The sequence below is a fragment of the Nilaparvata lugens genome, chromosome 14 (assembly GCF_014356525.2).
Source record: "Nilaparvata lugens isolate BPH chromosome 14, ASM1435652v1, whole genome shotgun sequence".
Lineage (NCBI taxonomy): Eukaryota > Metazoa > Arthropoda > Insecta > Hemiptera > Delphacidae > Nilaparvata > Nilaparvata lugens.
Window position 1 is genome coordinate 2,383,024 of NC_052517.1, and position 18,457 is coordinate 2,401,480.

Sequence of the window (18,457 nt, forward strand, 5' to 3'; positions counted from 1 at the left end):
AAGGCATGACAAGACAGAGGATCGGCAACGTTTTCCTCCATCTGTCTCACTGTCATTATAACGTGGACCTCAACTAGAGTTCATAGTGTGAATTCCTTCTTTGTTTAATAGATATTTTTTTGGATATTTTTCAGAAAAGGAACGTTAATAGTGAGCGGTGTATTGGGTGTAGTCGCTGGCATCCTATTTCTAACCTGTAAAGATCCACACCTTATAGAATTCATATTTATTGGGAGATTTCTAGTTGGATTATCGTCAGGTAAGAAGCATAATTTTCTAAAATATTTCACTATTTCCTTTAACGTCTTCTTCTAATAATTTATCAACAAATCCTTCCCATTCCTTCATCCTTTTCTAAGAATTAAATATTATATTTATCTATTCATATTTGAAAACTAGCAGATAACTTGTTGCTCTGCAAGGGTCTAATTTGAAATCCCAACCACTGAAATCTTGAAGGATTTATAATAGGCCTATAATCATATTCAGTGAATAAAGAATGTATATGCAAAATGTGAAGTTAATGAGTTGAGTAGTTGAGACGTGATGATGCGTCATTCGTGAATTTTCCATCCCCTACCTGTATAAGCCACTTCTTTCCTTCATTTATAATAGATTTGTAAGTCCGAAATAGTGTTATTCTAATCTACATACTAGTAGTTCTGTGAACAGTAGACCTCACGCAGTATTCTCATCCACAAGTACCTGATGTCACTTGTTTTAAATGTTAACAAACTCAGTTCCCGTTTGAATTTGTATTCCGTATGATATAATTCCTTATAGATTCTATTAGATTGAATATAACTTATCATGCACATGATGAAGATGTGTGTTTGTCAACTTCCGTTCAATCTAAAAGAATCTATAAGGATTAGGGATTAAGTTATTAACATCTTGTTAATAACTCTGGTGTAAACCCAGCTTAAAGATGCATACCTCTTCAAGGTCTTTGATTGAAACTATAGACCTTTTACAAATACAGTAATAGACTGGCTTCTCAACACATCTGTGTAATCACTTGTCAGCTGATTTATGAGGAAGAAATCTATAGTCGATTTTTACTTTGCTTGCCCTACTACCATAGGTAAGGAAAGTATTGCTTTCCGAAAAAAAATTAAGTACCCCAATTTCTAAATTTCTATACGTTTCAAGGTTCCCTAGTCCAAAAAAGTGGTTTTGGGATTGGGTCTGTGTGTTGTGTGTGTGTATGAGTGTATGTGCGTCTGTGTACACGATATCTCATCTCCCAATTAACGGAATGACTTGAAATTGGGAATAAGGTCCTTACAATATAGGGATCCGACACGAACAATTCGATCTAATGCATTCAAGATGGCGGTTTAAATGGTATCAATAGATAAAAAATAACAGTGAAGCTCGGTGCCCCGTTGTTTTAATACTAATCTATTAATTTGTTTCAACTTGCAGGTCTAATAACAGGAGTTATGCCCATGTATCTCTGTGAAATAGCGCCACCCAATCTGAGAGGGGTGATGGGTGTCCTGCCCACTAGGACTAACATTTGGCGTTTGTTTTCTCACAGTTATGGGATGAGTTGGATTTTAGGTGAGTTCCGAAACACAATACAAATAAATAAGAGAATACTATCTACTAGTCGAATAATGCTAATGAATCTTCTTCCTCCACTCAGTTGTCAATATTTGCAGTTGCAGAAGTCTTTAGGGTTTTTAACAGCATTTAATTAATAATTATTATTAAACGAAATCCAAATTAAATGCTGTAAATCACCCCGAAGACTTCTGCTACTGCAAATATTGACAACGGGGTAAACAGCTAGATGCAAATTCGATTAGCGCTACTATTCAAAAATTATTTGTCAGCCCGGGAATCGAACCCAGTACTCCTAATTGCCGCGTCAGGAATGCTTACCCTTACACCAAACTGACAATCCTGGATAGCAGCGCTCATTTATAGGGGGAAGCCATAGCGGCCAGCCAGTCCACAGATGGAAATTACTGAGATATTGCAATTATTCAAATTCTAATGAATTTATTAGTCTATTAAACAAAAATCCAAATTAAATGCTGTAACATCCACCCCTAAGACTTATGCTACTGCAAATATTGACAAATAGGGGTAAAACAGCTGGATTGAAAATTCGATGAGCGGACTGTGACTGGCTGCCGCTTGGCTTCGTATAAATGAGCGCTGCTATCCAGAGATTGTCAGTTTGGTGTAAGGGTAAGCATTCTGACCGGCAATTAGGAGGTACGGGTTCGATTCGGGGCTGAAAAAATTTTTTGAATAGTTAGCGTTTTTAACATTTTCAACCAATTTTGTTTGTGTTTTTCTACAGGAACTGAACAACACGGCACCATCTGTTGGCCCTCTATGCATTCTTATTATCTTCTGTGGTATGGCTCTACCTTCATGCCAGAAGCCCTAAATACTTGTATCATCAGGGACTCAAACAGCGGGCTTGCCGAGGTAAGTTATTGCTAGTGAGGGTCACGTTATAATGGTAGTACTTTTAACATTGGTGTTGCTGTCCTTGTATATCTACCACAAAGCAGATAGCTCTATCCTGTTCTGTATCAAATCATGGTGTTGTGTATCAAGGTGAGATGATACTGTAGCATATTGTCGAACACTAATTGCTATAGTGAGGTCCACGTTATAATGGCAGTACTTTATTAACATTGGTGTTGCTATCCTTGTATATCTTCCACAAAGCAGATAGCTCTATCCTGTTCTGTATCAAATCATGGTCTGTGGTATCAAGGTGTGAGATGATACTGTATCATATTGTCGAACATAATTGCTATAGTGAGGTCCACGTTATAATGGCAGTACTTTATTAACATTGGTGTTGCTATCCTTGTATATCTTCCACAAAGCAGATAACTCTATCCTGTTCTGTATCAAATCATGGTGTTGTGTATCAAGGTGAGATGATACTGTATCATATTGTCGAACACTAATTGCTATAGTGAGGTCCACGTTATAATGGCAGTACTTATTAACATTGGTGTTGCATCCTTGTCTATCATTCCACGAAGCAGATAGCTCTATCCTGTTCTGTATCAAATCATGGTGTTGTGTATCAAGGTGAGATGATACTGTATCATATTGTCGAACACTGATTGCTATAGTGAGGTCCACGTTATAATGGCAGTACTTTATTAACATTGGTGTTGCTATCCTTGTATATCTTCCACAAAGCACATAGCTCTATCCTGTTCTGTATCAAATCATGGTGTTCTGTATCAAGGTGAGATGATACTGTATCATATTGTGGTGATACTGTATCATATTGTCGGTATGTCTAACACTAATTGCTAGTGAGGTGGACGTTATAATGGTAGTATTTGATTAACATTGGTGTTGCTATCCTTGTCTATTATTCCACAAAGCAGATAGCGCTATCATTTTCTTCATAACTATTCCATATGCAAACTAACCGCTAAATTTGTCTGGAATTATAAATTGGTCCACTTGACTAGAGGATTACAAAAATTTCATCATATTTATGCTCTATTCTATTCTATCAGATTGGTGAATTTTTCTCTCGTTAAGAGATATGATGATTTTTGTCGTACTAAGAGAGAGAAATTTTTTATTCTAGAAGATAACTGACCAATCATCGTAGCATAAAGTCTCATATTATGGCACAATACCTGTTAGGCTGAGCTCTATCCATAGTCCGAGTGATATAAAATTGTTCAGCAAAGAAACCTATAGTGACGTCCACGTTATAATGGCTGTGTTTATCAGCAATGGTATTTCTATCCTTGTCTATCATTCAACAAAGCGGATAGCGCTATCTCGTTCTCGCTTCTCTGTTGCCAGATCGTCCTTTAACGATGTAGAATTAATAATTAATTACAAAATATATCATTTAATTAATAAATTCATTATGAATTAATAAAAAAAAATAAACTGTATCAGCTACCGTCTATAGAAGGCATTGACAAGACAGAGGATAGGCAACGTTGTTCTCCTATCTTTCTCCACTGCCATTATAACGTGGACCTCACTATTTTATTGTGTAATATTATCATGGTATAACATTTCTCCTTTTCGTTACCTGGCTGTAGGCTACATTCTTGAACATACCACAATCGAAAGGATTAAAATGTTTGCCGCTTTCTCCTAGGACACAGCATCTAAATAATTTTATGATAATTAGAGTCAGCATTGGTATAACTGTTCATTGGAATAAACACTCACTTTTTCCTTTAATTCACTTTTTATTTAAATATAATTCACTCAATACAAAACAAACACAGCTTTTCTACATTTCAAGAACTAGAACAACCAGAAACTGAATAGCCTTCATCTTGATCTCTGTTCACTTGGTTTCCATTAATTTACTATTTGTGTAGAGAATTTGATTCTCCGAAACAGATCATAAATAATTTGTCAATATTGATAAAACTAGCCGTCAGGCTCGCTTCGCTCGCCATATCCGTCTGGACCCCCGACTGGATCGTCCAAGAATGAGATCAGCAGGCTCGCTTCGCTCGCCTGCATTTTTCATTTGTAGGACGATCCAGTCGGGGGTCCAGACTCTAAACGTCTGGCTAAACGGATATGGCAAGCGAAGCGAGCCTGACGGCTAGTAATATAATATTCCCAGGAATAGCTCTGATCGAAGTAGCAGTGCCCACATCAATTTTTCCGCGATAAATGCATTTCAATCTTCAACTTGGTGCCAACCTAACAAAGTCAACTCAACTTAATGCCAACCCTCAAAATTATTAATTTAGTTACCAGTTAACAACTGTTTCGAAGAGGTACTCTCTCTAGATTATAGTTCTATATTATCATATGGTATGGACATTTCAATTAATTATCATTAAGAGATTGGAATAAGAAGAATATACATGCTAAAAGACGAACTTTAAACCCTTAAAAACCACCCTTAGAGTTAAAATTTTTCCAAATCCGTTCTTAGTGCGCCTCTAAAGGGCCAACTGAACATACCTACCAAATTTGAAAGTTTTTGGTCCGGTAGATTTTTAGTTCTGCGAGTGAGTGAGTGAGTGAGTCAGTCAGTCAGTGAGTGAGTGCCATTTCGCTTTTATATATATAGATTTACAAATTATTATTGCATTATTTTATATATTCCTGCCTCTTATTACACTAAGTTAAATGTTGACTATCAGCTGTTTGTAAACACCTATGCCAACGGAAAATGGCGCGCTTTTTAAATAATGCTACAATGGTTAGGTCATAGGACAAACTGTATTCATGAAATTCGAATCCCAAAAATATCAAACGAATCTTAGAATTTACTGACAATTTATTTTTACTGATAAGTCAAGTGATAAACTTTGTTTTTACTTGAAGATTTCTGTTAATTCAATAACTGGTTTCATTTGATAGATATGTCACGACTGCGAGGCGAGCCGCTGGACTCTGTGTCACGTGAGCTAGAGTCTCAGGGCGCCCTGAACGAGATCACAAGTGAGGGATGGACCATTGCTCGACTCCTGGCCACACGCAACCTGAGGCTCCCTCTGGCCTTGACTTGTGCCTTGCAGGCTGGCCAACAGACCAGTGGCATTAATGCTGTAAGTTACCAACACAACTATACCATAGAGAAAATATGTGAATAAGAAAAGATAGCATAAGAAGATATCCCACGGTTTGTAGAGTTCATTCAAAGTTGGAAATTGTGTATCAAATCATTGTGTATCAAGTTGAGATGATACTGTATCATGTGTGTTGATACTGTATCATATTGTGGTGATACAATAGAGAAAAGATAGCATAAGAATTATCCCTTGGTTTGTAGAGTTCATTCAAAGTAGGAAATTGTGTATCAAATCACGGTGTTGTGTATCAAGCTGAGATGATACTGTATCATGTGTGTTGATACTGTATCATATTGTGGTGATGCAATAGAGAAAAGATAGTATAAGAAGATATTCCATGGTTTGTTAACCGACGCAAAGCTGAGGTCTTGAGCCGTGTCCATACAGAACAAATGTTCGACAAGCATGTTTGTTGAGGAGCTCAGGGACAAACATTTTAAAAAGTTTGGACAATCATTGTTTGTCAAACAAAAAATCTGGTGTGGCGCACCCACACAACTTTCCTTGCCGTTATGAAAATTGATCACCTGACGCTAGTGTTCCCGCGCATCTCAGATCTACTATTCAAAGATCTGAGCCAGGTGGTGACAGGACAATAACGCTGTAGACACACGAGGTCTTCTATCTCTTCATAGTGAATGATTTAATTTGTCGAATTTTTATCTTATTTTCAATTTTAGGTGAAAATGCTACTGAACATTAATTGTAAAGATTTTCATTAGCAAACTTTTCCACTTGAATGTTTTTGTCAAAATTGTATCTGAAGCCTGATAATCGGGAATCTAAAATTAAAACTTTGCATGGATGGGTCGGAGCTCCTGAAATTTTTACAGATATGGGACTTGTGGGCAGTTGATAGAGCTTATCAATGAATATTTTAGGTATAAATTTGATTGAAATCGTTGGAGCCGTTTTCGAGAAAATCGCGAAAAACCCTTTTTTTGACAGCATTTTCGTCATTTATGCCGCCATATTGAATTGCATTTGTTCGTGTCGGATCCTCATAGTGTAAGGACCTTAAGTTCCAAATTTCAAGTCATTCCGTTAATTGGGAGATGAATATCGTGTACACAGACGCACATACACTCATACACACACACACACACACACACACACACACCACAAACAACACACACACACCACCACCACACAACACCAAAACACACACACCACACACACACCACACACACACACACACAACACACACACACACACCACACACAAAAACTTTTTGGAATCAGGGGACCTTGAAACGTATAGAAATTGGAAATTGGGTACCTTAATTTTTTTTGGAAAGCAATACTTTCCTTACCTATAGCAAGGAAAGTAAAAATTACTGTTTTTCCAAACATTTTCATAAAATAAAATTTTAAAAAATTTGCCCAAACTGTTTCAACAAACATGTTCGTCAAACATTTGTTCTGTATGGACACGGCTTTAGTTTCGACTCGATCGGCTTTTGTCTGTTTGGTTGTTTGTAACGCAGTTACAGTCGCAGTTATTGTCCGATTTGGATAAAATGTTGTATACAAGTACTTTGAAACAAGGCGCGTCAACGTATGTAGAAGGTTTTTAGAAATGTTGCATTTCATGGATAATACAAAAGATAAAGGAGTCTCCTTCGAACGCCATTATTACCGTAAAAATCAGGCTATAGTGGACTATTAGTTGCATTTAATATTAATTAGTTGCATTTAATTCAATTAATAACTGAAAGTAACATAGTATTTTCTCTCGACCTTTCTCTGCTTTGAACTCGGGCTGTCCTGTTGCCAGTATGTCTAGAAGGAGATTAGCTTTTGATGTTAGCATTTTTGATACAACAACCCCAACAGCCATTAGCCGTTTTCACACCGGTATCTCGCCGACACGACAGGACAGAATTTACTCTGATGGACAGAGGAGGCTGTGGTTTATAACTGCGCAAGATCTACTGTTCACTGAACTACTAGTAGAATTCATTCAAAGTTTGAAGTTTTGGAACAAATTATGGTGTTGTGTATCAAGTTGAGATGATACTTTATCATATTGTGTTATGATACAACAGGTTTCAGGCTCTACAGGTTTTATAGCCTAACCAACTATGGAGAAAGCGACCCCTGATTTACATCCAAACCAATCCACATCTAATCTTTATTTTATTCATTAGTTACATACAATAAGTGCATCATAAAAATGATAGGGAGAGAAAAAATAGGGTAACCTTGTGCTATTCCTCTCCCACATTTAGATAAGGTTACACATAGTCCCAAATAGGTCTATTTATCAGTTTATCAGAGATTGACAATGGTGTAATAACCGAAACCGGTCTTTCTAAGTATCAATAAATCTGTGGTTTTTGACAATTTCTTAGTCTTTTTCATTCAATATGAATAATTACCACAATATCAACTTCTCAACTACACAAAAAATAGGTCTAGTCTTGTAGTTCTTCATTTCAAAAATTTTTAGTCCTTAATTATTTTCACAATATTTTACAGTAGATTTTCAAATTTGAATGCTTCAAAACCAAACATAGAAGAAATATTTCACATTATCCTATCCTATTATAAGCGAGCAATTTCTGTATATCTGTCTATATTTTTATCTGGTTATTTATGTCCAAAGATCTCGAAAACGGCTCTAACGATTTTCACGGAATCTAGAACATAGTAGGTTTATGATTCATAAAAATTTGATTGCACTAGGTCTCATCACTGTGAAAACTCGCTGAAGGACATGAAAATGATAACAATTATTATTCGTCCTTGGAAAAACAGATGATAATTTCGTCGTCTTTCGAAACAGAAGATGCGTGTGTGGGAGAAAAACAGATTTATTTCCAAAATTTTTAGTCCCTAAATATGTTTTCAAAGTGGATTTTCAAATTCAGATGCTTCAAAACCAAACATAGAAGAAATATTTCACATTAACATCACTAAAATAATAATCTAACTAGCCGTCAAGCTCGCTTCGCTCGCCACATCTGTCTAGCCAGGGGGCTCCGCCCCCTGGTCCCTCGACTGGGTCGTTCAAGAATGAGATCAGCAGGCTCGCTTCGCTTGCCTGCATTTTTCATTTGGGCATTTTTATCATATATTAGGACAATCCAGTCGGGGATCCAGACTAAACGGACATGGCGAGCGAAGCGAGCCTGACTGCTAGTAATATAATATTCCCAGGATTGAAGTAGCAGTGCCCAATCAATTTTTCCGCGATAAATGCATTTAAATCTTCAACTTGGTGCCAACCTAACAGAGTCAACTCAACTTAATGCCAACCTGACAAAATTATTAATTTAGTTGCCAGTTAACAACTGTTTCGAAGAGGTACTCTATCTAGATTATAGTTCTATAGTAACATATGATATGGAAATTCCAATTATAATTAAGAGATTGGGAGAAGAAGAATATACATGCTAAAAGACGAACTTTAAACCCTTAAAAACAACTCTTAGGCCCGGTTGCACAACAGCCGGTTAAATTTTAACCGTGATTAATTTCAAGAACCAATCAGAGAAGGCGTTTTTGAAAAGACAGCATCTCTGATTGGTTCTCGTGGAATTAATCACGGTTAAAATTTAACCGGCTGTGCAACCGGCACTAAGAGTTAAAATATTGCCAAAAGATTTCTTAGTGCGCCTCTAAAGGGCCAACTGAACATACCTACCAAATTTGAACGTTTTTGGTCCGGTAGATATTTAGTTCTGCGAGTGAGTGAGTGAGTGAGTGAGTGAGTGAGTCAGTCAGTCAGTGAGTGAGTGCCATTTCGCTTTATATATATAGATTATGTCTAATCTAGCATCTAATCTACATTTAATCTAAATCAAATCTAATCTAAATCAAATCTGATCTACAGGTTTTCTACTACTCGATGAAGATCTTCGAGTCGGCCGGTTTGAACGTGGCTGAGCAACAGTACGCCAGTCTCGGCGCTGGATTGGTGAACTTCGGGGTGGCTGTCATTATGCTTCCCCTCGTCAACAAACTGCCCCACCGCAAACTCACCATTAGCAGCTCTTGCCTCGCCACCCTAACCCTCTTCCTGCTCACTATAAGCATCAGTTATATTGTGAGTAATATCTAATATTTGAGAAATTGATTGTTTTTGAAGAGATATTGTGATATTTCTCCATAATTGACCGAGCGAAGTGAGGTTCAAGATTCAAGTCGACGGTTTGGCATTTCTCTTAATGTTTAAATGTTTATATGTTGCGCATTTACAGCGAAACGCGGTAATAGATTTTCATGAAATTTGACAGGTATGTTCCTTTTCTAATTACGCGTCGACGTATATACAAGGTTTTTGGAAATTTTGCATTTCAAGGATAATATAAAAGGAAAAAGGAACCTTCTTCATACGCCAATATTAGAGTAAAAATCAGACTATAGAATTATTCATCATAAATCAGCTGACAAGTGATTACACAGATGTGTGGAGAAGCCAGTCTATTGCTGTATTTCCATAAGGTTTATAGTTTCAATCAGGTACTTGTGAATAAGAATACTGCGTGAGGTCTACTGTTCACAGAACTACTAGTTCTATAGTGAGGTCCACGTTATAATGGCAGTATTTGATCAACATTGGTGGTGCTGTCCTTATCTATCATTCCACAAAGCAGATAGCTCTATCCTTAATAGTGCATCAGAAAGGTAAACGAAACTTTTCAAAACAAGTAGAAAAAAATAGCTCTGTATCATTAGTTGTGTATCATCATAGTTTTGTATCAAATTAGCTGTGTATCAGCATTGTGAATGCCACTTTAATCTATATGAGAATCAAAGTGGTATTGATAACATCTGTCTCTCATTTATTCATAATTAAATATCGGGGCACCGAGCTTTGCTCTGGAGTGTAAAAGCATACAAAATGTGTAACAAAAGATTGAATTTATAGTTATTTATTAATTTCTCAGTCGTATAATTATTACTTTTACAGTTATATGAGGAGGCGCAACAGGCTTATGCCCATAACTGTCCCTTTTTAAATTCATACTACATTCAAAATCAAAATCTAGGTTAAGCTACTATCACTCATCAAAATAACAATTTATTTACACTTCAAAAAACAAACACATCATCAATTACAAATAGATATAATATGAATTCGATTTAGAATGATATACTATGTTTGCTACAATATTCTTTAATATACTATGTACTATTCTACACTAACAGCATCTAGTTACTATTTTGGACTTTCTGAAGTAAAATGTTTTCTAAAAAAAGAGAAATGAACGAAAATAAGTTCTTCTTGCTGAATTTTTCTTCTTGTGAGATCAGCTGAATGATCCCTTACATGCACTCGTTCACTCACTTCCATTACTGTATCGACAGACGACAAAATTTCCAGCTGTTTTTCCAAGGACGTATTTATCCTTTTAATGTCCTTCAGCGAGTTATCTCAGGGTTGAGACCTAGTGCAATCGAATTTTCATATCATAAACCTACTTTATTCCAAATTTTTCGTTTTCGAGATCCGGTCACATACAGATATAATATATAAACATAAAAACATCTAAACATATAAACAGAAATTGTCGTTTAATAATATAGGATATTTGTTTGAATTTCCTAACTATAGTTAGGTCCACGTTATAATGGCGATGTTTGATTAGCAATGGTATTGCTATCCTTGTCTATCATTCAACAAAGCGGATAGCCCTATCATTTTCTACCTCCGCAACGTTTCCCTATCAGGTTATAATAATACTGTATTACAGTATTTGATTTTATTGTTGATCTATCCTTCATTTGATCCATTCATTTCAGAACTATTATAAATTAGCAGCAGGTAACCCGCTAAGAAGATATCACATGGTTTTTAGAACTAACTAGCCGTCAGGCTCGCTTCGCTCGCCATATCCGTCTAGCCAGGGGGCTCCGCCCCCTGGACCCCCGACTGGATCGTCCAAGTATGAGATAAGCAGGCTCGCTTCGCTCGCCTGCATTTTTAATTTGAGCATTTTTATCATATGTTAGGACAATCCAGTCGGGGGTCCAGACTAAACGTCTGGCTAAACTGATATGGCGAGCGAAGCGAGCCTGACGGCTAGTAATATAATATTCCCAGGATTGAAGTAGCAGTGCCCAATCAATTTTTCCGCGATAAATGCATTTAAATCTTCAACTTGGTGCCAACCTAACAAAGTCAACTCAACTTGATGCCAACCTGACAAAATTTTTAATTTAGTTGCCAGTTAACAACTGTTTCGAAGAGGTACTCTATCTAGATTATAGTTCTATAGTAACATATGATATGGAAATTTCAATTATAATTAAGAGATTGGGAGAAGAAGAATATACATGCTAAAAGACGAACTTTAAACCCTTAAAAACCACCCTTAGAGTTAAAATATTGCCAAAAGATTTCTTAGTGCGCCTCTAAAGGGCCAACTGAACATACCAACCAAATTTGAACGTTTTTGGTCCGGTAGATTTTTAGTTCTGCGAGTGAGTGAATGAGTGAGTCAGTCAGTCAGTCAGTCAGTCAGTCAGTGAGTGCCATTTTGCTTTTATATATATAGATTCAAAGTTTGCAAGTTGTGTATCAAATTATGGTGTTGTGTATCAAGTTCAGATGATACTGTATCATATCGTGTTATGATTTATCCTCTGGCCTTGATTTGTGCCTTGCAGGGGTCCCGCAAGGGTCTAAATAAAAGCTCGACCTACTGAAATCTTGGAGATTTAAAAATAGGCCTGTAACCATCCTCGGTAAATTGAGAATGTATATGCAAAATGTGAAGTTAATGAGTTGAGTAGTTGAGACGTGATGATGCGTCATTCGTGAATTTCCTATCCCCTACCTGTATGAGACAATTCTTTCCTTCATTATGTTATAGATGATTCAGTACAATATATGGGTCATTACAGTGAGGTCCACGTTATATTAACGCAGTATTTGATTGACATTGGTGTTGCTATCCTTGTCTATCATTCAACAAAGCAGATAGCGCTATCTCTTTCTCGCTTTACTTACACTGTTGCAGATCGTCTTTTAACAATGTAGAATTAATAATAAATTAACATAATATTACATCTTAACTATGAAAATTCATTATGAAATTTTTGAAAAATATAATTCCTTGCTTAATAAAATATAATTGATTATTTTAAACGAGAATGAACAGTTAATATTACATCAATAAACCTGTATCAGCTACCGTCTATAGAAGGCATTGACAAGACAGAAAATCGGCAACGTTGTTCACGTATCTTTCTCCACTGCCATTATTGGTTCCTAGCTATCATTGGTTCATAGTTTATCATGTAAAATTTTTCAGGGTTTCACCGTTATAGAGCACAGGTTACCTGCTCTTTGGAAAAAGTATCATTCTAAGGCTCAACTGACACTTAGGCGACTGAGGTGGGAAAGAGACTGGACTCTAGTGGAGATCATGTGCTTCCAAATGGTGACACTCAGACCAGTCGATTCCAAAGACTTTAAAGAGATATAGACCCACAATGCTTATGCCTTCCCAATGATAGCTCTTACTTGAAATTGAAGGCCGCCATTGGGGTATTTTAGCACCAGATATTATATAAATAATATTTGTAATACTATAGATCACAAAGGCATTGGTGGCATTGGTATGTAATAATCTTATGAGTTGCCCCCTCAATGGCGGACTTCAATTCCAAGTACGACACTAGCGCTGCATTTGAGTCTATGCATCTTTAAGGTCTTTGGTCGATTCTAGTCTCCGCGACGTCACCATTTCAAAACACATGCTCTCCACTAGAGTCCAGTCTCTTCTCCACCTGAGTCGCCTAAGTGTCAGTTGAGCCTTATACAATATTAATAATAACTCATGTATTGTGTTTTATGTTTCAGAAAACCTACTATTGGATGCCATATCTGTGTGTATTCTCAGTGATGTTCTATGTGCTGGTCTATGGCATTGGTCTGGGGCCTATCCCATACTTTATCGGAAGTGGTAAGCATTTTTGAATAATTCATTAATTTCCTCATTAATATTGTGCTATCTTAAAAATATAATCATATTTACCATATCTTTATAATAAGAGAGAGTAGGGTTGTGTTTGTTCGTTTGTTCGCATCATAACATGTCAACTTGTGGATTCAAAAATTCAAATTCAAATTTATTTATTCAAGTAAGTCACAATAGATTCCGGTCTATACACGAATCTACAATAAATTACAGTACAACAGCTAATTATGCAACAAATTTCACATATTATGAAAACATACTGGAAAAATATGAAACATACATTGCATACTGGAAAAGCGGGACTGATTTAGATCTCCAAATTTTGCACATAGATTCTAAAAATATCAATCTCGTTATATATAAAGAGAGCTTCAAAGATTTTGTCTATTTTTCATGCGTTTTGTATTACTAAGGATTATTTTTTTCAAAGGTTGCGTTTGTCTATTATAGACTTATTTCACATCTTTCTCTTCGAAATTAAATTTTCCACAAGTTCTGTGAGAAAATATGTTGTGTTTATTGTACATTTAACATAGTCAAGCTGCGTTTACACCAAAGTTATAAACAACATGTTAATAACTTAATCCTTTTAGATAATATTAGATTGAACATAACTTATCATACACACGATGAACATATGTGTTTGTCAAGTTCCGTTCAATCTAATAGAATCTATAAGGATTAAGTTATTAACATTTTGTTGATAACTTCAGTGTAAACGCGGCTTTAAGCTGCGTTTACACCGGAGTTGATAACAAAAAGTTATTAACTTGAGTGAATCGTCAAAAATTTCTCTTGACAAAAGTTAATAACTCATGTTTCTAACAGAAAACTCCTTGTCATTAACAAAATCTTGTTATCAATATAATTGACTTTCATATGATTTCATTTAACGAGAGTATTCATATGATATAACTGCCGGAATAAAAAAGCAAAAGATTGTCTTCAAAATAGTTTATTTATTTATTTATTTATTCGTTGATATAATTACAAATCATATGATGGGGATAGAACAACAGGCACAGCCCAAAACTATTCTGTTCCCAAATTTTGATAAATAAATGAAATGTCCGAAAAAATAGGTTATGTTCTTACTGAGGAAATTTAAAGTTCAAAGTTCTGTCCAAGAATATAATATTAGCTAGAAATTTTGAATTTAGAATGATTAAAATACCAAATTATAGTCAAATTTTGCACTTAATATCACCGCACTTTGAATAAATTAAGTTATTTCAGAAAATTTTGAAGCCAAAAATATACACACAACTTTCAACTAGGCACAGCTGTTACAAACTTTAAATTGGAACATGTGTGTGATCATTAACATAATGATCTTCATCTGATCTAATGTAACAAATTATAATGCGTTTACACCAGAGTTTAAAACAAAAGTTTTCAACATAAGTTAATAACATTTCCTTTTGGCTGCTAGTTTTGTTATCAACAAAAGTTAATAACTTTGTCACGTGTTTTGTCTACAGCTGTAGTTATTAGGAAACAGCTGTAGTTGTAGGGTGAGGATGCTGGGCGAGGGGGTTGCGGGGAAGATAGTAACCTGTTATTAACAAAAGTTAATGCGATAAAAGATGCTTTTGTTATTAACATTACACATTTCCTTTGATCTTTACCGACTCTCGATGGATAACATAAATCTTGTTAATAACAAGGAATTTTATGTTAAAAACACGAGTTACCAACTTTTTCAAGAGAATTTTTTGTCGATTCAGTCAAGTTGACAACTTTATATTAATAACTCATGTTATCAACTCCGGTGTAAACGCAACTTAACATGATGTTATTGACTTTTTTAATTAACATCAGTTGATAGCAAAAATGTTGAAAACTTGTGTTATTAACTCCGGTGTAAACGCAGCTTAAATCCGCTTCAAACCTTAAAGGAACTTGTTTTTCGGGACAAAGTTTCACGTATTTCGGCACATATCTCAAAAATTACTGTAGCTATAGGTCTGGAAACGTTTTTGTCTAATTTTTCAGCTAATTTTACATAAAGTACGCTGAATTTTACATCTTAATTAACAGACAACATATACCCATAGAACTTCGTTTCAGAAACTCAGACGAAATCTTTCATCCTGTATAACTTGGTAACCAAGCATTCTCTGACCTATGTTAATTAGAACTTTTTCTTCTTTTGATGTGAGGAATCACGTCCTGACTTGTGGGCACCTTTTTTCAGAACACTCTGTATATAATGATCACTGCTGATTTACACAAAATAAATAATTGCTGATTTGGTAATTTTAAGAAATACCATAAATAAATGAGGTTATCTAATATGAGTGTTGTGTTGCACCTTTTTTCAGAACACTCTGTATATAATGATCACTGCTGATTTGCACAAAATGAATAATTATTGCTGATTTGGTAATTTTAAAAAATACCATAAATAAATGACGTTATCTAATATGAGTGTTGTGTTGGCAGAACTGTTTGAGGTGGGCCCGCGGCCGTCGGCAATGGCGCTGGGCAGTGTTGCCAACTGGACGGGCAACTTTAGTGTGGGCATGCTGTTTCCCTCACTGCAACGAGTCATGGGTCCCTACTCATTCCTCATCTTCGCCTTTTGCACTTCCCTGCTCACCATATTCCTACAGTCAGTATCTACTCTAAACTCTTTTCAATCTATTATCACAATATAGCCGATAGTTGTTTTACAGAAATCCTTCATTATCTCCTTCAAGGCAAGGTTGTAACACTCAGCACGTCTCTTTAGAAAATTAGCTATTGGTTTATTAATATACAGAGTTGTGCAGAGGAAACGCATGTTTTTCGAACAGCCAGTACTCTTCAGCGGAGCATAAAAATAGTAAAGACTTAAAAACAGCATGAATTAATAAATGCAAAAATCTTAAATTTGATACAGTTAGAAATTTAATTTAATTAAATTAACTTTTTCTGAAACTTATGGTTTTTAATTTTATAATTTTATTTAATTAAAAAAAATATATATATATATAATTATATAAAAATCAATTTTTATTGCCCTGGAACGAATGTTGGCAGACGACCCATACTATGCCATTTCAGTTGCTATGAGCAATTTTTAGATACAATGATTTTGATTTTTAGAAACAATGAATCTGTAGTCACAGTGCAACGCTTTTTCGTCAATATTTTAGAGTTGAGGGTCGAGGTGCAATGCCCGATCGAAATACTCTACAGTGAGGTCCACGTTATAATGACAGTATTTGATCAACTTTGGTTTTGCTATCCTTGTCTATCATTCGACAAAGCCGGTGGTACTATCCTTTTCTAGGTCCACAACGATGCCAATTATGTTCTTGACAGTGTAGAAATATAATTAATCAATGAACAGAATGGGCATCGTTATTCTTCTATCTTTATCCACTGCCATTATAACGTGGACCTCACTATACTCCGATGGGTTTCAGTGTTTAGGAGTACTAGTTCTGTGATGAAAAAGAAACCACCTGGTCTTCCCCGTTCCCCGGAAAGTGTAGACCGAGTCAGTGTCGTCGAGTCGATCGTCTTGAACTAGTAACAACTGCCGTTCTGACTCGGTCTACACTTTCCAGGGAACAGGGAAGACCAAATTATGGTGTTGTGTATCAAGTTGAGAAGACACTGTATCATGTGTGGTGATACTGTATCATATTTTCAAACTCTAATTTTCACTAACTTTGGTGTTGCTATCCTTGTCTGTCATCAGACAAGCAGATAGTATACAATGAAGTATAATGATAGTATAATTGCAGTTTGGTAATTCAGTTATAACAATGCATATTCAACTCTTCATAATATCTTTTACACAGAGTGGCTCATAAGTCAGTTGATGCTAGCAATTTTCAAGGTCAGCTGTTGTTTCAAACCAAACTACAGCTGTTTAGGTTTGTTTACCACAGTTTAGTTTAAGGTTATGTTTGATGGTTGTTCGTGAAGTGTGTTCATTGTTCATTGTTCATTGTTCATTGTTCATTGTTAAGCAATCAATATAAAGTTAACAACAGAACTGCATGTCAACTGATGTGTGACTCTGTGCACTTATGTGTATGCACTTCTGTACAATGTATGTGCCACTCTGTATTAATCTTAGAGCTATCATTTTAATTCTATTTCCAATTTTATGTTTTTCATTCCTGTTCCACATTCTATTTTGTTTCTATTTCTATTGGAGTTGCCACAAATAAATAAATAAAATAAATAAATGCTTATTTCCCAAAAAAACTAAAACTACAGTATCAATTACACAAAATATTAGATAAATTACAATATTACATACAATAGTTAGTTACAAAAAATTCTTATAATGTGTCCTCTACTTGTTTAGTTTTTTCTGTGTGGAAATTGACCTACTCCACTATGGCATACCATGTTCTAGAGTAGGTTTTGTTACCACAAAATACAAGTAATCCTTACCAATTTTATGTTTTAACCAATATGTTATTCTTTTATTTGCCATATTGTTTTCTTGTTAAATCTTTATGAAATGTCACTGATTACTAGGACAATTTTTTATCTCTTGTCTTTTTCTATTGGCAGTATGTTCTTGCCTGAGACCAACCCTCGCCACATGTATGAGAGAGAGGAGAGTCATGAGAGCACAAACACTTGTCAACAGTCCACAACAGACAGGATGCTCTTCAAATCCATTCATGATTTGTGACCTAATACTAGTAGTAAACAGCATAGTAATTTGGCAACCATTCATGAAGTGGCGCCCAATGTGGGACCTGTAAAGTCCATTCATGGATTGTGACCTAGTACTTGCAGTAGTAGATTGGCAACCATTCATGAAATTGAGCCCACACTGGTAAAGTCCATTCATGGATTGTGACCTAGTACTAGTAGTAAACAGCATAGTAATTTGGCAACCATTCATGAAGTGGCGCCCAATGTGGGACCTGTAAAGTCCATTCATGGATTGTGACCTAGTACTAGTAGTAAACAGCATAGTAATTTGGCAACCATTCATGAAATTGAG

At 35.6% G+C, this 18,457-nt stretch overlaps 1 protein-coding gene across 1 annotated transcript in view; it reads left to right on the forward strand.

The window, feature by feature from the left end:
- The window catches only part of LOC111058818 (solute carrier family 2, facilitated glucose transporter member 3), a 19,566-nt gene extending 1,310 nt beyond the window's left edge, over positions 1-18,256 (forward strand). The window contains exons 2-9 of the mRNA XM_039441140.1: positions 135-259; positions 1,429-1,531; positions 2,399-2,448; positions 5,350-5,537; positions 9,399-9,611; positions 13,377-13,479; positions 15,940-16,108; positions 18,016-18,256. Of these exons, the coding sequence (XP_039297074.1) occupies positions 135-259; positions 1,429-1,531; positions 2,399-2,448; positions 5,350-5,537; positions 9,399-9,611; positions 13,377-13,479; positions 15,940-16,108; positions 18,016-18,139 (1,075 nt within the window). The 3' untranslated portion in view covers positions 18,140-18,256. The remainder of the gene's footprint in view (positions 1-134; positions 260-1,428; positions 1,532-2,398; positions 2,449-5,349; positions 5,538-9,398; positions 9,612-13,376; positions 13,480-15,939; positions 16,109-18,015) is intronic.
- Positions 18,257-18,457: the final 201 nt, after the last annotated feature.